The sequence below is a fragment of the Remersonia thermophila genome, chromosome 3 (assembly GCF_042764415.1).
Source record: "Remersonia thermophila strain ATCC 22073 chromosome 3, whole genome shotgun sequence".
Taxonomy (NCBI): Eukaryota; Fungi; Ascomycota; class Sordariomycetes; order Sordariales; family Chaetomiaceae; genus Remersonia; species Remersonia thermophila.
The window spans coordinates 3305168-3323972 of record NC_092219.1 but is presented as its reverse complement, the minus strand read 5'-3'; the positions used below and the strand labels follow the sequence as shown (position 1 = coordinate 3323972).

At 61.6% G+C, this 18805-nt stretch overlaps 7 protein-coding genes and 1 non-coding gene across 8 annotated transcripts; 5 read left to right on the top strand and 3 right to left on the bottom strand.

The window, feature by feature from the left end:
• Positions 1-397: 397 nt before the first annotated feature.
• VTJ83DRAFT_3761 (uncharacterized protein) lies at positions 398-2108 on the top strand (the record flags this gene model as incomplete). Its single annotated transcript, XM_071010175.1, has 4 exons — positions 398-577; positions 639-716; positions 795-1643; positions 1725-2108. 4 exons carry the CDS (start codon positions 398-400, stop codon positions 2106-2108), a joined length of 1491 nt encoding a protein of 496 aa, XP_070867639.1.
• A 767-nt stretch (positions 2109-2875) lies between these two features.
• On the bottom strand, positions 2876-2974 carry VTJ83DRAFT_t65. The gene has a single exon. It is a non-coding gene; the product is annotated as a tRNA-Ser (tRNA).
• Positions 2975-3887: 913 nt separating this feature from the next.
• On the top strand, positions 3888-5630 carry VTJ83DRAFT_3760 (uncharacterized protein; the record flags this gene model as incomplete). Its single annotated transcript, XM_071010174.1, has 1 exon — positions 3888-5630. The coding sequence occupies one exon, from the start codon at positions 3888-3890 to the stop codon at positions 5628-5630; it is 1743 nt and encodes a 580-aa protein (XP_070867638.1).
• Positions 5631-6241: 611 nt separating this feature from the next.
• VTJ83DRAFT_3759 (uncharacterized protein) lies at positions 6242-7891 on the top strand (the record flags this gene model as incomplete). The annotated part of the gene is made up of 4 exons (XM_071010172.1): positions 6242-6539; positions 6607-6890; positions 6964-7088; positions 7150-7891. 4 exons carry the CDS (start codon positions 6242-6244, stop codon positions 7889-7891), a joined length of 1449 nt encoding a protein of 482 aa, XP_070867637.1.
• Positions 7892-8767: 876 nt separating this feature from the next.
• VTJ83DRAFT_3758 (uncharacterized protein) lies at positions 8768-9083 on the top strand (the record flags this gene model as incomplete). The annotated part of the gene is made up of 2 exons (XM_071010171.1): positions 8768-8807; positions 8869-9083. 2 exons carry the CDS (start codon positions 8768-8770, stop codon positions 9081-9083), a joined length of 255 nt encoding a protein of 84 aa, XP_070867636.1.
• Positions 9084-9552: 469 nt separating this feature from the next.
• On the top strand, positions 9553-11154 carry VTJ83DRAFT_3757 (uncharacterized protein; the record flags this gene model as incomplete). Its single annotated transcript, XM_071010170.1, has 3 exons — positions 9553-10019; positions 10090-10624; positions 10684-11154. 3 exons carry the CDS (start codon positions 9553-9555, stop codon positions 11152-11154), a joined length of 1473 nt encoding a protein of 490 aa, XP_070867635.1.
• A 460-nt stretch (positions 11155-11614) lies between these two features.
• VTJ83DRAFT_3756 (uncharacterized protein) lies at positions 11615-12941 on the bottom strand (the record flags this gene model as incomplete). The annotated part of the gene is made up of 2 exons (XM_071010169.1): positions 11615-12486; positions 12560-12941. 2 exons carry the CDS (start codon positions 12939-12941, stop codon positions 11615-11617), a joined length of 1254 nt encoding a protein of 417 aa, XP_070867634.1.
• Positions 12942-15202: 2261 nt separating this feature from the next.
• On the bottom strand, positions 15203-18515 carry VTJ83DRAFT_3755 (uncharacterized protein; the record flags this gene model as incomplete). Its single annotated transcript, XM_071010168.1, has 4 exons — positions 15203-17198; positions 17262-18196; positions 18294-18407; positions 18507-18515. 4 exons carry the CDS (start codon positions 18513-18515, stop codon positions 15203-15205), a joined length of 3054 nt encoding a protein of 1017 aa, XP_070867633.1.
• Between the last annotated feature and the right edge of the window lie 290 nt (positions 18516-18805).

The window sequence follows — 18805 nt, the reverse complement described above, 5'->3', positions numbered from 1 at the left end:
TTACTGCGTACTATACACAGCTGCACAGCCAATCACCGGCGCGTCTTTACATGGCGACCGTCTTGGCACAGTGCATTTTCCGGGCAATGATATCTTGGACTGTCGTTCTTAGATTCGGAATCCCGAGACATCCGTACTTCTCGGCTTGACAGCACCAAATCGCTTACGGCCCACCGCCGTAGACACTCTCCTGAGTGCTGCTGTGCTTTCTTCTGCTTTACACGTCTACACCGTGGGACAAACCCAACCATCGCGCCCGTCCACAGCAGCGACCACAAGCCGCCGAAAAGGCCTGGGTCTCAAGGCTTCTGCGCCTCCCCCGCCGTCGATTTCCGCCCCGGACCCGTCCCCCAACGTCAAAACGGGCCGCGTACTCGGTCCCCCCCCTCCCTGCACCATGCCAGCCCTCGGTCTCCGGTGCGGAAGCGCAGCGTCCCGCTCAGCTTTCCCTCTCCGGGTCTCGCCCCTCGGGGTGATGCTGCTTACCACGGCCGCATTCCTGCCCGCAGCGTTCGCACACGAAGGTCACCAGACCGACAAGATCCCCGAGGGCATGACCGTCTCTGTTGATCCGCTCGTTCGTCCAACCAGCCCAGCTTGAACCACGCGACACCACGACGGTGGCTGACGGTTTCCAGGACACGATCCTATGGATTCACATCTTTCTGCAGATGCTCGCCTTTGGCGTGCTCTTCCCTCTGGGCATGGTTCTCGGGGTGCGTGGGAACCCGGCCGGCACACATGGTCCCGCCCAGAAAAGGTTTATCGAGCTGACAATCTGCTCTGCTCTACAGATCATCAAGAACCGATGGCATGTCCCGCTACAATCCCTTGGCACCGCGATCGCCTTGATCGGGTACGCCCTCGGCCACCTGCACGGCGGCCGCCAATTCCACCCCAAGAACGTCCACGCCATGGCCGCGACGCCTCTTTTCTTCCTCATGATCGGACAAGTGGTCATGGGCATCTACCTCAAGCTGCACCTCGAGCGCGGCATCCACGCCGTCATCCGGCCCCCGCTCCGCCTTGCCCACAGCATCAACGGCAAGGCGTTTCCCCTCTACGCGTGGGTTCAGATGGTGTTCGGCGGCATCACGGCCCTCGGCTTCTGCCAGGGCGACCACCTGGGCCAGTGCCTGGCCCACTTCATCATGGGCGGCGCTTTCATCGCCTACGGCATCGTCCTGACCATCCTGCTGCTTGTCGGCCAGCTGTGGCTCCGCCGCACGGGCCGCAGCCAGGAGTTCTTTGACAGCGCCGTCATCGCTGCCTGGGGCTGCGTCAACACCTTCACCGAGCACCGCTGGGGCACCGACTGGGTCAAGAACGACTGGCAGCACACCACCATGGGCATCATCTGGTGGAGCGCGGGGCTGGTGGGGATTTGGCTGAGCAAGGACCGCGATGGCAACCCCAAGCGCAACTTCATCCCGGGCTTTGTCATCCTCATCACCGGCTGGGCCATGTCCGCCCACCCGCAGGAGCTCATGTACAGCGCCATGACCCACACCATGTTTGGCTACACCCTGATGGCCGCCGGCCTGGCGCGCATCATCGAGGTCGCCTTTGTCCTGCGCGACCGTCCCACCATCGACGAACATGACGAAACCCAGACGCACAGCTTCCAGTACATTCCCGTCTATGTACGCTCCTCCCCTTCCCCTCCCTTTCCGCATGCGTTCCCCCGCTCCGTCGCAACCACCCCCGGCTAACGCGATTCCCAGCTCCTCTACTCGGCCGGCTTCCTCTTTATGTCCGCCACCGAGGAGCAGATGGCCTTCATGGCCTCCTCGAGCATGGACGCCGTGGCCTTCATCCTCGTGCTCTTCAGCGTCGCCGCCGTCATGTTCCTCTTCGTCATGGTCCTCATCCACGTCTACGACCGCGCCCAGCCGCGCAACGGCAGCGCCCGCCAGCCGCAGGCGGTCAGCGCCGCGCACCTTCGCGACGCCAACGAGTTCGAGCTCGACGGCCTCGTGAGCGACGATGAGGACGAGGAACACGCGTCTCGCAGGAAGCTGCTGCGGCATGAGACGATGGACGAAGAAGAGGGGTCGCTGAGCAGCCCGAGCACGGTCGGGGGGAACAATAACGATCGGGTTGCGTAAGAGGCGCACTCGATGAGAAGGGAAAGGGAAAAGGTTCTGGATGAGAGATGTTTCATTATGGTACCCGTACACATGATCCTTCGGGTTGCATTGGGTTGGCTGGTCATGGCGCGTCATGGGATGGAGTTGGCGGATGGCTTGGAGCTCGAGAAAAACAACATACAGCACACTGGACTGCATCAGTACGGCGTAGCTAGTGGATAGCATACTTTGGATCAGTAACTGGCATTACATGGCGAATTGATTAATCCTGATTTGGGAACAAGCCGCACCATAACTTGTCCAGATGCAAAGGAATAGTGGTCAACTACAGTCTTACCACCTACATCCTGCCAATCTTGATATAGGAGTGCCAGGGAGATTGTTCGCCAGGTAGGCAAAGGCGCCATATGGCGGTGCTACAGGTGCAGCAACGTCGTGGAGGCGAGGATAGAAAGAGGCCCGGGCAGGCAGTCCCGTCCTCTGTACCGTCTGCTGCTCCGCTGGTCTCACTGAATCTACAAAGGTGGTGGGTTGGAGTGGAATGCATGCACATCCACCAGATCTGACAGCTTCTGGGGATCCTGGTTGCGCATCAGACCTCTTGATCCAGAGAACAGAAAAAAAACATCCCAACGGTGGCACCCAAAACGACCAATCTGCTTTCCTATTTTTTTATTTTTTATTTTTTTTTTTTTTTTCGTGAGAATGGAGCAAAAAGGGTGTTCAATGTTTTCCGGTAAAAAGTTGGCGCCCAGAAGGGTGGAAAAGAAAAGAGGAAAAAACAACGTCACCTGTAGGATTCGAACCTACGCTCCCGAAGGAACTGCCTAACATGCTAACTGTAGATTAGCAGGGCAGCGCGTTAACCACTCCGCCAAAGTGACTGATTTGGTTCGTACAGACTGTATACAAACTTAAATACCCAAACGCGCTCTCTGTCAAGCAGCATAGAGGTCAGTTGAGCGCAGCATTATATTCGATGTGTGTCCCCCTCTTCTGAAGTTCTGTTTATTCAAACCACTCCCAAGACTTCCAACGAGATCGTTCTTGTAGTTTTATTGCTTCACCGAAGTGCTCCAATGTGCTGCATCCACCACTCCTTGGGCGCATTTGTTGATGGTGCGGACTCCTTATTCTCTCTGATCCACGCTCTCAAGACATGCCGTGTACGGCAAGCTCCTCCGGGCCTTGAGCGGCAGCGATCCCTCAGCCCGTTGCGCACCCCGATCCGGCCTTGGCTCACCTCACCTGGCGACATTAAAAGCGCTCCAACCAGATCTGCGCGGCGCGGGTCATGCCGGTGCAAGGGGACGCGGCCAATGACACCGTCCAGCGGCAAGCGAGTCTCGAACTACCACCTACCATGCTCGATGAGCGTGCTCAACCCGGCTGGCGGGTATATCCTCCGCCGTGCGAGAGAACCGAATGGGCCTTCATGGCGATCCTATTGGAGGGAGCTTTCGTGTCGACGGAGCCCGTGAGCTCTATACCCGCTGCCCCGCGTCTGGCGTTCTATCTCGGTGTCGCTTCGTGGTTCGTGTTCCTGCCCGCGCGGGCTATGTATGGTTATGCGGTGTTGATTTGAGCCGGGTACGGATCCAACGGACGGCCGAGCTCTCGCCGGTGAATGCCATTCCGTCGCCATCGCCAGGCGGTCATGGGCCGAGATCCCAACCCCCTGCCGGCTGCTGCCGCGGCAGAATAAAAAGGGGAGCAGATGCCCGCTTGACTGCCATCGCCAGCCAGGCTCAACCTCGCCGGTCCATTCCCGAAAGCCACGGGTGGGTTTGCAGCACGATGAAGTCGCTAACCCGTCTCCTCTACCCGGCGCTGGCCCTGGTCCAGGGCATCATGGTGGCGATGCCCGGCACGGCCGCCGCCGCCCCTACCTCGGCCGTGGCCAACTCAACCTTCCACAACCCCGTGCTCCCCGGCTGGCACTCCGACCCGTCCTGCATATACGTCGAAGGCCTCTTCTACTGCGTCACGTCCACCTTCATCTCCTTCCCCGGCCTCCCTGTCTACGCCTCCCGCGACCTCATCAACTGGCGTCTGGCAAGCCACGCATGGAACCGCGAGTCTCAGCTCCCGGGCTACAGCTGGGCCACCACGGAGCAGCAATACGGCATGTTCGCGGCGACCATCCGGTTCCGCGAAGGCGTCTTCTACGTCATCTGCGAGTACCTGGGCGTCGAGGGCAAGGAAGCCGGCGTTCTCTTCAAAACCACCGACCCGTTCCGCGACGAGGCGTGGAGCGACCCCGTCTTCTTCCACGCGCCCAAGATCGACCCCGACCTGTTCTGGGACGACGACGGCAAGGCCTACGTCGCGACGCAGGGCATCATCCTGCAGGAAATGAACCTCGAGACCGGCGAGATGACCCCCGCCGTGGAGCTCTGGAACGGCACGGGCGGCGTCTGGCCCGAGGGCCCGCACATTTACAAGCGCGACGGGTACTACTACCTCTTGATCGCCGAGGGCGGGACCGCCGAGGACCACGCCATCACCATCGCGCGGGCGCGCAACATCACGGGCCCCTACGAGCCGTACGAGGGGAACCCGATCCTGACGAACCGCGGCACCAACGAGTACTTCCAGACGGTCGGGCACGGGGACCTCTTCCAGGACGCGCAGGGGAACTGGTGGGGGATGTGCCTTGCCACGCGGTCCGGCCCGGCGTACAAGTCGTACCCCATGGGCCGCGAGACGGTGCTCTTCCCCGTGACGTGGCGCGAGGGCGAATGGCCGATCCTGGAGCCCGTGAGGGGGGTGATGTCGGGCTGGCCGCTGCCGCCGCGGTCGCGCGACGTGCCGGGGGACGGGCCGTTCAACGAGGACCCGGATGCCTACGACTTCACCGGCGGAGGCGCGATCCCCAAGAACCTCGTGTACTGGCGCGTGCCGCGGCCAGGGCACATCGCGGCCGTGCGCGGAAAGGGCTTGCGGGTCCGGCTGAGCCGCAACGACCTCGAAGGCGCGCCGGGAGGCAGCGAGCCCGCGGCCCGGGCCATCTCGTTCATCGGCCGGCGGCAGACCCACAGCGTGTTTCGCTTCGAGGTGGACCTGTCCTTCTCACCCCGCAAGAACGGCGAGGAGGCGGGCATCGTGGCATTCCTGACGCAGCACGCCAACATTCACCTGGGCGTGGTGCGCCTGGACGGCGAGCCGACGCTGCGGTTCAACGCGTCAGGGGTGGTGACCACGCGGAAGATCCCCAAGTCGTGGGGGCGGGCGGAAACGGTGCGGCTGGAGATCGCCATGGAGAAGCCGACCGAGTACATCCTCTCGGCGTCGCGGGCGGGCAACCGGGCGAGCCGGATCGAGGTGGGCCGGGCGTCGGCGGAGCTTCTGAGCGGCGGCACCGGGTCGTTTGTGGGTACCTTGCTGGGCGTCTACGCGACGTGCAACGGGGCCGGCAGCGGGCTTGACTGCCCCAAGGGGACCCCGGATGCTTACTTCACCCGGTGGAGATACACGGGACTGGGGCAGTATGTCTCGGAGACGGAGGTGGTGAGGGCGGGGAAGGGTATTGGGAAGTAGGTGAAGGGATGGTGAAGAAGAAGGTCATTACTACCGAGTAACTAGCTTCTGTAGGCCAGTCTTATGTAGAATCAGAGATGGTTCGGTCCTTGCAGCACATCGATACCTTGAGGTATTACCTTGTTCGGGCTGCCAAGCCTGAGTTGCCTTCCAAAAAGCGTCCGGGAGGCCGGCTCGCAGGTTGCACAATCGCGGCGGAGACTAGTCCTGAAGCAGTTAGGCGCCGAGAGCCGTTGCGTCGCAGTGGAATGCAGCATCATCTTGGTCCATCGGCGGGTCTCGCAGCGCCTGTCAGATCTCACCCAACCTGGCACTCCCACCCACCTCACTCTCACTCTCACCACATCAACCCCACGGAGATTCCCTGATCACCCGATAGGTCCCTGAAGCTACCTAGGTAGGTAGTCAGGTTGTATCTACCTACGCAAGATACCTTAGTCGCTCGGTTGGGGGGAAAGCCCGTCGAATCCCATCGCGTCCGTCTCATCATCACACATCTCACCTATCGAGGGAACCCTCTTTTGGCCCCCCTCCTCCCCCCCTTCCACCCCCCCTCCCTCTCCAAGCCAGAACCACAGGAATACAATAAGCAAGTCATTCACCCATCTCTAATGCGCCACACGCTTCGAAGGTCTTGTGCTGCGTGCGCCAGGTCCAAGCACAGCTGTGACCTCGCCACTCCCCGCTGTTCCCGCTGCATCAAACGTAATATCCAGTGTGCCTACGCCAACGAGCCCCTCACGGCGCCGACGGCTCCTGCGACTCCAAATGGAGTCCTCCATAACAGGCCCATGGCATGCCAGCCATACGCCCTGACGGGCTGCTACAGGTTCGCTCCAGTCGATCCCTTTGAGTCGTACCCTCCGACGAGGTTATCACGAGACCACGTCCAGCGCCTCATTCACAGCTGTGCGTAAGGGCCATGCACCTTGCCCTCCTCTCGCCTTGGAGGACCTGCGCTGACCCCCCAGAGCAGTCCTGCACAAGATCGCCTTTCAATACTACCCTCTTGACCTCGACGCCACCACGAACCCCTTTCTGGTCTCATGGTGGCCCATCGCTCTCGGCGATCCGGCGCTCTTCAACGTCTCGCTCCAGACGGCGTGTCTGGATGAGGAGATGCACGCCCAAGAAGGCTTCCACACGTCCGAGCTTCTCATGGCCGACTCCGTGGCCCTGTTGAGGCGCAAGGTGGAGGACACGGCGCTGGCTGTGCAGGATGGCACCATGAACTCCGTCATCACCTTGGCAACCATCGAAGTGAGCACTTCCCGTTTTTTCCTTTTCATGTATCTGGACCCTGTCAAGACGCCGCTGACGGTCCACCCCCTAGTTTGGCAAGGGCAACATCAAAGTCGCCGAAATGCATGTGAATGGAGTGAAGAAGCTGGTGGACATGCGAGGCGGGATCAGCCAGGTTCGCCAGACCAGTCCCCTAACGGCGAGGATGGTTAGCTGGTGAGTCGATCGCCGTATCTCATGTTTTCCTTCGCACTAGAAGCGGCTGACAGGCAGCAAGGGTATCAATGCTCATCATGGGCCACCCTCAGTTCGACACCCAAGACGATGCCGGAACGGGCTCCGGAATACCCCCCATCCCGGAGTGGCTATTCAGCCCAGCCGCCCTCCATGACCACCCAGAGTTGCCCGGTGGTCTCGACATAGGCAGGGAACCAGCCAACACTCTCACCCGCCTCCATGGCGTCTTCCGGCGGGCCAGCCACACGCCTCTCACGAGCGCACGCCTCCACGACTTAACCTGCTTCGTCATTCACCGTCTCTTGCTCACCAGTTCTGATCTTTCAACGGGGCCAACGACGCCGTTGGCGGAAGCAATTCGCTATGGCATTATCCTGTTCATGTTTATGCTCCAAGGGCCGACCTACTTTTCCCATGCAGTAATCTTCAACCGCATCCTCCGTCATTTCGACGGTCACCTAAAGCAACTAGAGCCAACAGCATCTATTACCCATCCCTCGATGTGTGTCTGGCTTCTCGCGGTTGGGATGGCGGCCTCGGCCGGCACCCCTCTGTACTCCTGGATCCGTGACGCAGCAAAGGACGTGGCGGCGTCGTTACAGCTCAACACCTGGGATGATGTCCTCACCCGGCTCAAGAGCGTGTTGTGGCTGGAGTCGCGCCAGAGCGGAGCTCTCTATCGACTTCACTGGGATGCCTTGTTCCAGGGGAAAACTCCTGAGAACCCGCCCGATCCAGCGATTCACCTACCGCGGTGCAGCATCTCTTCACCGTTCATTTGAACAATACTCCCTCTTATGCAGGCACCTTACTGGGGATCCCGCTGCCAAAGTTTGCACGGGCCCCTGGCATCACTTTCTCGGGTCAGCAACGTCACCTCTGGTACAAACTCTGGCTTCACGGGGCGGATATTCCTTAACGACCATGAATGCTCATCCGGCATGTTTCCCTCTTCCCGTTTCCGCATCAGGGAAAACTCAAGCGAGATTGTACAGCCTGACCAGGTCTTGAAAAGCCCGGGTTTCTTGGATGGTCGTTTGCACCACGAGCGCGCGTGGGAGAGACTATCATAGCTCTTCCATGAGGATGGATCCATAGAGAAATCTGGAGCCGCGCAACCCGTCCGTCTCCCGGCCACAGCACATCGGAACACAGAACCGACGGCCGGCTCGGTCAGGTCTGAGATGGGCCTGGGTAAATTTGTGAGCGACCTCTTGAGCCGGCAGCCTGAAGTACTATATAGCCTTGCAAGGCTCCAACCGTTGCATGCACCCCCACACCGGAATAACTACCGCGTACAGACACTCGGCTCCGGACCTCTTCTGCTGACTTCGGAACTACCCGACGTCAACCAGCTGGTCTTCATGATCTGAGGCTATCCAACATGAAGCGATTCGTGAGGTTTTGGACGAATGAAACTGGTCTCAGCTATGGTAATCTAGGGCTAAACTCATCGCGCAACAGAAAAACCAGCGATGAACATCAGATACCAACTTCGTCGCTGATGGGCCTCTTTTTGGAGGTGATTGCCGGATAATTTCGAGCCGTCCAGTCTAGACGACAACCGCGATTGAATCGGCCCATTATGAGGCAATGGACGCATCTCTGCTGCCCCTGACGCGGAGAAGCGCGGCCCCTCGGGGTCACAGCATTCGTGGATGTTGTCCACGAGCAAGCATCGAACATTCCATGCGATAGGTACGTCGGAGATCCTATCCCGGATCTCACCGGCGCACCGTGGCTTTGCTGACCTCCCCAGGCCCCTCTCAATGCCACGTTAATATCGTTCCCGACACCACGGCCAGGAGTCTATCACCGCCAACGCTGTGGGGAGGACGTCGACTCGAGCTTTGCGCCCGCAACCGCAATGGCCAGACGCACTCCGAGACCTTACGCCCGAGCAGAGCACGGGAGATCGACGTGTTTCCGGCGGGATTCATCTTCCGCTCCGTTCCAGCTCCCCGGCCTCACTGAACCCACGACAAGGGCATATGAGTTTTCGGGACGTCTGTCGCGTGCTCCCCGTCTGCCCCGAGATCAGCCCTGGTTAATCTATCCCACGGCCGGTAAAACGCTCAGTGATCCGATCCATGGCTCTGCTGGCACCGAGAGGAGGATCACGGGGCAGAAGCGAGGCATCGCCACGGAGAGAGCTCCATACGATCCATGATTTCGGGTGGCGTCATGGCGCCTGTCTGTTCGTTTTCGCTGCCCGCCATCCACGGCGGAGAGCCGTCCGAAGAGCCATCGCAGCGCGCATTCCCGCAGTTGCCCTGCAACGTATATCTTTCGGGCGGCGCCGCCTGTCCAGGCCGTTCCCCACGATCTGACCCCAGACGCCTTAAGACCCGCGGCTCTCCATCCCCACGGGGCACCAACGTCTGCCGAAACACCGGCCCGTTCTCTCTCTGGTCCGCATCACGCCACCCGTCCACCAACCCTCATGCGCCGCATCGCCCCCCTTTTCGCCCTCCTGGGCGCGGCAACCAGCTCGCCTGTATCCGCCAGGTCCGCGGCGCTGCTCGACTGCCTGGCTGCAGCCGAGGTACCCGTCGACGAAGTCGGGTCTCCAGAGTACAAGCTCGATGCCACGGGGTTCAACCTCGCTCTCAGATACACCCCGGCTGCCGTCGTCGCGGCGACGACGGTCAAGCACATCCAGGACGCCGTGACGTGCGCGAGGGAGAACGGCTTCAGGGCCACCCCCAAGTGCGGCGGGCATAGCTATGCGAACTTTGGGCTTGGCGGAGAGGATGGCCACGTCGTCATCGAGATGTCGCGCATGAACAAGGTCGTCCTGGATAAGGAGACGGGCATCGTCACGGCCGAGGGCGGTACCCGACTGGGGCACTTTGCCTGGGAGGCGTATAACCAGGGGAAGAGGGCTATCAGCCACGGCACTTGCCCAGGGTGAGCGTCTTGCTTGGACACGTTCTGGGGGGAGGGGTGGAGAGGAAGAGCGGTTGCTGACAGCTCACAGCGTCGGAGCCGGCGGCCACGTCCTCCACGGCGGATTCGGCATGAGCTCCCACACCCGCGGCCTCGCCTCGGACTGGCTCGTCGGCGCCACCGTGGTGCTGGCCAACTCGACGATGGTGAGGTGCTCCGAAACGGAGAACCCGGATCTGTTCTGGGCCCTGCGCGGCGCCGGCGGGTCCATGGGCATCGTGACCGAGTTTCGCTTCAGGACGTTTGAGGTGCCCGAAAAGGTGACGTGGTTCATCGCGGCCGTGCAGTGGCCTACCGAGGAGCGGGCGCTGGCGGGCCTCAAGGCCGCGCAGGAGTTTGCCGACACCATGCCGGCCGAGCTGAACATGCGCCTGTTCATCGCCCGCCGGTTTGTCAACTTTGAGGGCCTGTATCACGGCGGCAGAGAGGGCCTGCAGGCGGCTCTCGCCCCGCTGCTCAAGGCCACGGGCGCCAACCTCGCCCTGGTGAAGACGGGCGACTGGGTGGATCAGGCCAGGCACTTTGGCGGCATGACCAACATTGATCAGCAGCACGGCCACGAGGATGTGAGCTAGACCCCGTTCCGCCGCGCGTCGAGCCACCCCCGCTGACATGCAGCCGGCAGCACGACACCTTCTTCTCGACCAGCCTCTACACCAAGGCCCTCAGCGACGAGCAGCTCCGGGCCTTTGTCGGCTACTGGTTCCAGCACGCCAAGGCGAGCCCGCGGGACTGGCACGTCCAGATGGACTTCCACGGCGGCAAGACGTCCGCCGTCTCCAAGCCCGCCTCGGACCACACGGCGTACGCGTACCGCGACGCCCTCTTCATGTTTTTGCTGTACGACCGCGTCGACCACGGCGTCGCGTACCCGGCCGACGGGCACCTCCTCATGGACAACTTTGTCGGCAACATCACCCAGGGGATGGACAGGGACGACTGGGGCATGTACATCAACTACCCGAACCACCGGCTCGGCCAGGAGGAGGCTCAGCAAAACTACTGGGGCAGGCACTTGCCGAGGCTGCAGGCCATCAAGAAGGCGGTGGATCCGGAGGACCTGTTCCATTTCCCGCAGGGAGTGTTGCCCGCGTGAGAATGGACAGGCGTTGTTGGGTGCTGCGTTCGGTAAACGTTACCTAGGCGGAGAGCTCAGGTAGTTCCGTTCCCCCTCGCACCGACGTGCGGGACACAATGGAAATACGTGTCAAGTTTACCATGGTATGGACGGAAGGAGGAGGAGAAGGAAGAGGAAGAGGTATCAAGCGTTGAATATTTCGTCCCCAAGTTGCTACACGATATATATACTATGCCATTGGTATACCCCTTTGCTGGAAAGCAAACCAAACCTTCTATATATGGGTCCAATAAAGAAACAAAAACGACAAAAGAAAAAAAAAAAAAAAAGAAACCCAAACATACCCCCGCCAGTGTGTGATGCAAAGTGCAGTGCAGATGCAATACATCCCCCGCTTCTTCAGGAGCTCAACTGAGTACTGGGTATCACTTTCCTCCGCGGCCCTCCTTCTCCTCCTCCTCCTCCTCTTCTTCTTTGTTTATAACACAAACATGGCCATCAAGCCTCCCACCACGCCGAGCAACGGCGACAACAACGCACCGCCGCTTCCGCCTCGGCTCAACGCCGCTGCGGCCCCCGAGATCGAGCTTGGGGTCGGCAGCGTCGGCGCCGAGGAGGTGCTCACGCCCGTCTTGTTGGCGGCCGCCTCCCTCAGCAGCTTGGAGACGGCGTCGTAGGCCGGCTTCTTTGTGTATGTGGCGGTCCACAGGCACGGCTCGCCGCGGCCCGGGAACGCCAAGGGCACCCAGCTGTACTTGTCGGTGAACTGCCAGACCGTGACGCCGACGCACCGGGGCTCGTCGAGGCACGCGCCGACGACGCTGACGTAGTCGGCCGCCTGCTGCTCGAGCTGCGTGGCGTTGGCGGCGGACGAGCCGTTGGAGGCGGCGGACGAGAAGTCGTGGGCGATGTCGAGCTCGGTCCAGGCAACCTCGACGCCGAGGCGGGCGAAGCGGGACAGCAGGGCCGCCAGGGCCCGGCGCGACGGCGTCTGCCCGACGATGAGGTGGCCCTGGAAGCCGACGCCGTCGATGCGCTCGCCCGCGTCCCGGACCAGCTTCACGATGCGCTCGGCGCCGTCGGCCTTTTTGGGCGAGGTTTCGAGGTTGAAGTCGTTGTAGTAGAGCTTGGCCTCCGGGTCGGCCTGCGCGGCGATCTTGAAGGACAAGGGTATGTACTTGTCGCCGAGGACCTCGTAAAAGACCGACTCGCGGTACGTGCCGTCTTCCTCGAGCGCCTCGTTGACCACATCCCAGGCGTAGCACCGGCCTTTGAAGTGCGTCATGACGTTGGTGATGTGGGTGGTGAGGATGTCGGTGAGGTCGCTGGCATTCCAAGAGCCGCTCGAGACTGGGAGGAGGAGGAGGGGCGGTGTTAGTCTTGTGCCAGGGGTGCGCGCTCCTGCTGAGCGGATGATTCTTACCAAATGGTGGCAGCTGCGAATGCCAGGTCAACGTATGACACCTGAGCAGGTGGCCGTTATCCTGGGCCTTCTCGGCAACCGTGTCGGCGGTCGTGTAGACGAACTGATTGCGGCGCGGCTCCGTCACCTCCCACTTCTGCGAGTTTTCGGGGGTGATGATGCCAAACTCGCCCTGGTGGGCCAGGATTGCCTGGTATTTCTCGTCGTTGTGGTTGCCGACGTCGGTCGCTGTGCCAAAATACAGCTTTCCCGCCGACAACATGAGCGCGTGCAGCCCCTCGGGCTGCTGCGTTGTATCTTCTGGTGGTTGCTGCTGCTGCTGTGCTGATGCGACGGCGGCAACCGCCGTCGCCACCAGGAGAGTTCGTCTGAACTTGGCCATGGCGTGCGTGGATGGATGGGATGGGATGGGTGGGTGGTGGTGATAGTGGTGATAGTAGTGGCGATAGTAGTGGCGATAGTAGTGGTTGGTCCTCCTCGGCTGAACTAGGGGGGTGGGGGCCTCGTTCCCTGACGTCTGCCCCGTCGCCGTTGTCGCTGTTGCTGTAGTTGTTGTTTGTTGCTGTTGTTGCTATTGCTATGGTGGAAAGTTGTTGCTCTCAGTCCCGTAGCCGGCGGGGCGCAGCGTTGTCGAGATTCCGTCAAGCGCCGAACAACGGAGTCATGGACACGGCGAGGGAAAGTCGTGGCTTGGTGAGGTCGTCGTCGTCGGCGACGCGAGGCTGGGGCTCAGGGAGCGGAGCCACACAAAAAAGAAAGAGCGCCAAAACCCACTTTATGCAGCGTGACGTATCCGTAGTGGGTAAATGATTCGCAGGGCCCGGTCCTGTCCGTGCTGTGCGTCCTGTCCGTCGCCTTGTCCCACCGCGGTGCGTTTTTTTGTCAGGAGAGATAGATCGGATGCAAATCTCCAGAGAAAGCCTTGTCGCGCTCCAAACATCATGTCCCGTCCTCGGATTTTGCTGCCGAGGGAGCTGGCGCGAGGGCGCGCGCGGGGAGCCTGTCGCATTTATTAAGTTAAATTTGACGTTCCTCACACCGCACCACGCCAATTTCGTCAGCCAAGACGCCGTAAGCCCCAGCTTAGCGCGGCGTGCGTCTCATCAGGGGGGGGCACCCATATATGTATGTCGCGTCTTCCCCCTGACGTACCACAACATCACCTCACCGCCCCAAAAGTCTCCCGGATTTCTGGGCGTGCCAGCCAAGTCCCGGCCAAGTGCAAACCATTTGTCCCCATTTGATGGCAGCAAAAATTCGTCAGGAATCCTTCAGCCACAAAAGGGATAGCATGAGGGCTAAGCAGGCTGTTTGGCCCACCGGGTGTGATGAGGATTGATTGTGCTGGCTCCCCATTGTCGGCATTGTGTTGTGGACTTGTGTGTTCTCTCTCTCTCTCTCTTAGGCATGAACAAACAGCAGCATGCATTGTTGTACTCGGGCATCAAACTTCTTCTTTTCTTTTCTTTTCTTTTTTTTTCCCAATCTTCTTTGGCCCTGGAATCCTTTCACCTGATCGGCAGCTTGGCCCGGGATCCTGGGAGCTTGGCAACCGCCCCATCCGTCTCATCAAACCCGGACGGTTCCAGCTCCGCGGCTCAGACAGACAGGTCAGGCCAGTGCCGGAATGCAAGCGGATCGAAGGGTGGAAGCCGCGTGTTTTCTGCGAGAAGCCGGGGCCAGTGGCATCCGCCCTGCTGCAGCGTCAACGCATAAGGCACGAGGCACGAGGCCTTCCCGGCGCCGGGGATGGGCTCCAGGCTAAGGCGACATGGACAGGTCGACTGACGCCCGGGCTGTACGTAATCCGACCCACCTCACCCCGGGCAAGCTTCGGCAGCACCGAGTAAAGTTATCTTCACCGTGATTGTCGATGGGGTACCTTGCGTAGTACTGGACAGTCGGTGCCACCCACAGAACCGAGCGGACGAGCGCCCAGGCATGCACAACGACGTAATGTAACTCGGACATCCTTGTACCGTTCCTGAGACACCCCGAAAGCAGGGTGCGCAGCCGCGATAGGCGTACGCAGTAGGCATACGCAGTACTAGTAATCACAACAACAAAACGTCGCAACGAATACATGGCCGTAAAATGCGGCCAAGCTTGCGACCGTGGTCTACACAGTACACGAACTAACTAGTTGCTCCGAACTAAGCGCAATCAAACACCTATCTGCTTTCCCCAACCTGGATGCCAGACATTCACCGAAAACACCAAGCAATGCATCAGGCGCTTGCTACGCACAATTTACGTCCCCCCATCATTACCACGACCCATCCTCGAAAACAAAGCCCCCAGCACAGCCTTCGCCTCAAATTCCGGACCCAACCACTGGCTGTCAGCCGACATGACCCGTGTGCCCTTCGAGACTGTCCGCAACCCCGACTCCGGCCCCGGCCCAAGTCCGGATCCAGCTCCAGGTCTATCTTTGGGCCTACCTGCGGGCCCATCTTCGGGCCCAGGCCTGACGTAACATGCAGTAGCTCTCCGCCGGTGCAATAGTTTCATGTCCTTCTCCTGCTCTGGCAAACCGCCGGCGCCCCGGCGCTCTCCCAGATCCAACCCCCATCGGGCGGCGGGAGGAGCATCAAGAGCAGCAGCAGCAGCAGCAGCAGCAGCAGCAGCCGTTCCCGCTGCCCTCTAAGCAAACCGCACCTCATCAAACAGCCCTGCGCGCACCTGCACCAGGCTCGCCAGCTCAAACAAGAACGCCTGCAACACGATGGCGTTGGTCAAAACATGCGACACCGACACCTCTGTCGACTTCTCGGCCGTCGGAGCCGTGGCGGTGGTCGGGGTTCGCAGATCCTCGTCTCCCGCACCGCCCGCTGGCCCGCTGGCGCCGTCGCCGATGCCGCCGCCGCCGCCGCCATCTCCTCCGCCCTCGTCGCTCACCGACCCATCCTCCGACGGCGCCAGCAGCGCGTCCTCTCCGCCCCCTTCCGCCGCCGTCGCCTCCTCCTCGTCGGCCGCGAGCTTCTCATCCTCCTCCGACACCCCGCCGGCGGTGCGCTGCCGGTCAAAGACGCTTCCGTCAGGCTCGGAATGCACCACCTTGTCTGACCCGGCAGCTTTGCTAACCCGAGGGATGCCGACCCGACGAGCGAGAAGGCTCTGGTCGATGGCCTGGAACGCCCGCGCCTGGCTTGAAAAAACATCGTCGGGCGGCATGGGCGCCGGCGGGAGCGGCCTGTTGGCTGCGGCGTCCCACGGCCCGGGCGTGCCGACGACGCTCGGAGACGGAGAGTAGCCCGGGGAGACGGCGCGGCCTGCCATGTGCGCGGGCGGGCGCAGCGGAGAGTCCGAGGGACGATCCTGCACGCGCCGGCCCTCCTTGCGGCTGAGAGGACTGCCGGCGCGGGACGGGGTGCTGAGCTCCGAGAGGAGGCGCTGGGCGAAGCCCTCGAGCCCGGAAGGCCGCTCGCGCGAGGTCGAAGGACGCGAGTCGTCAGGCTGCAGCGTCCGCTCGGGGGCCGGCGTGCCGGGCATGGTGGAGGATTGCGAGAGGGGCGTGGCGGTGCGGGCGGGGTAGAGCGGGAGCGGCTGGCTGGCGCAGTCGGCGATTTGGAACGCCTCGCGCCGTTGCTGGAGCAGGTCGTCAAAACGCGGGATCGTCTCGCGGTAAGCAGCAACCTGGTCGCACAGCGTGTGAAGGATCTTGAGGAGGCGTGGCAGGCTCGAGGGCACCCATCGCGGACGCCGCCGCGCCTCCTGCATGGACTGCATCTGCTTGTACTCGATGAACTCCTGGGATTCCGGGTCGAGAGGGGGATCCGGCAGCGGAGGGTCGTCGTCCTCCTCGTAAACGTAGCTCATGGGGCTCCGCAGAAACCATCCCTCGAGGTGCATGAAGCCGCAGGCGGCCAGGTCGAAGATGGCCTCCGTCAGGGCCAGGTTGGTATCGACGGGGTTGAGGAAGAAGGTCTCGAGCCGGTCCAGCACGATATTCAGCAGGGGGTCGCTCGGGTGGAGCGTGTGAGACCGCACGTCTCTCGGCGCGCCGGGGTGGGAATCGGGCACGGCGGGCAGCTTTTGGTTGCGCGTGGCCGCCTTGGGTATGACCAGCTTGACGGAACACGGGTGGTTCTCGAGACGCACCAGCGTGTCCTTGAGGACGTTGTCGTAGACCTCGTCGAAGTTGTCCTGGCCCCCGATGCTGCCGGCCAGCGTCATGAGGTACTCAATCTCTTGCTGGTGGGCGCCCGAGGTGCGGTGGTGCGAGTCGTCCAGCACGCCCTCGGTGTAGAGGAGGGTGATGACGGCGTACCGGTGATGCCTCTTGAGGATCACCGACACGAGCTGCAGCGTCACGTAGACGGTCTGCTCGTTCTGGGAGCGGAGACAGGACAAGATGAGGTCCACCAGGTTGAAGAGCAACGGGTCGGCGGCGGCCTCGCCCTTGGAGGCCATCATGGTGGCGAGGTCGAGGGACTTGCGCTTCCGCGCCGCGCTGACCACGTCGCCGGCATCGGAGGCGACGGACGCGGCAACGATGTCCGGGAGGCCCAGGAGATAGTGGAGGATGAGGTTGACCATGTCTGGGTGGTCGAGCGATTCGAGGATGCGGCGGAGATAGGTCAAGACGGCCACCGATGAGCCGCCGTCCACGTCGGACGATTCAAGCAAGGAAGGGTATCTGCGGGGCGCGTGCGCGGTGAGCAACGAACGTTACGAGCTGGCAAAAGGGGGGTCCACAAACAGTAGCTGCTGCAAAAAGATGACCTGGAAATGCTCCAGCAGGGTCGACTTGACCTCGACGGAGCGGCAGTGGTTCAGGACGTCCTGCCAGAAGAGGAGATGGGAGAGGAAGGTGTCGAGGTGGGCTTGGAACTGGAAGGAGCACGAGCTGACGACGTCGTAGTTGGACTTTGGGTGCTGGTAGTCGGAGAAGGCGAGGATGGGGGGCAGCTCGTGGGGAGGATGATCGATGACGAGCTTGCGGCTCAGCTGGCTGTACAGGGCGCCGAGGCCCGTGGCCATCAGGGTGGACAGGTCGCTCTCGACGATCCACTGCTCGAGAAGGACGGAGCTGGAGGCGGTCTCGATCAGGTACAGGAGGCCGGTTCGGGCAAAGTCGCCGACCTTGCCTTCGTGGTGGATGTAGTCCATGAGCAGGTAGAAGAGGGGAAAGTCCTGCTTCTGGGTCCTGCCGGCGAACTTTTCGCGGTGGTCGAGCTGTCGCGGGCCCGGGCGGGCATCTTGACGCGTCTTGAACCAGGCGTTCAGTATGTCCGGGTTGAGGCGGATCTTGGTGGTGATGTTGAAGGCAAGCTCGACGACGCGGCTCTCGGTGTCGGCGCTGAGGCGGAGGCCGCTGGGGCCCGTGATGCGCACCAAGAGGTTGGTCAGGCTGGTGGCAAAGGCGTCGTTCTCGACAAAGGCCTCCTCCTCGCTGTCGATGAGGCTCGCAAAGAAGAGGACGGCCTCCTTGACGATCCACTCGTTGGCAGAGCTGATGGCGATCTTGGCCACGGGGATGTAGACCTGCTTCGCGGCGGCGAACGAGATGCACGGATGGGGCAGCGGGCGGCGGGACTCGTCGTTGAGAAGGTTGGTGAGCTCTTGGAGGCGGATCTCGACGTGCTCGGCCGCCTCCTGGTCGTTGGCAAGGCTGGACGAAGTGCGCCATGCGTGCTGGTGGACAGGCAGGCAGGAAGGTAGGCAGGCAAAGGTCAGAGTCCCGAGGGGCCGTGGCCAGCGATCAAGGGCGGCAAGCGGGCATGCGGCTTACCAGCAGCTGGTTGTATTCCTTCTCGAAGCGATGCAGGCGACGGGCGGGATCTTTGGCAAAGTCCTTGCGGGAGCCGGCCGACGACAGCGGCGTGTGGGCTAGGAGGCGGGACCACTACGGAGGCGCGTCGACGTCAGTCAGGGCGGATGCATGATCACGATGATATGATGTTGATACCGCATCGGCACCCAGGGTCGTCGGTGCGGGACATACAAAATCCATGGCGTCTGCGGCTGCATCTCGGAGCCTGCCCGACTCTGCAGCTCAGCTCTAGGGGGGGGGGGGGGGGGGTGTCTCAACAACGGGAGACGTCGCCGTCTACACAAAGGTAGGTGGCAGTCGGGATGATGGCCGGCATGAATGGACGCGAAGGTGGTGATGGTGGATGCTCCAGATAAGATTGGCCTGCTTTGGGGGGCGGTTGGCTCTGGTCCAATCAACCTGGAGGGGGGTTGGAGCCAGTGCCGGTTTCAGGCCCCGCCAGAGCCAAGCAACCTCCCCGAACCTGCTGC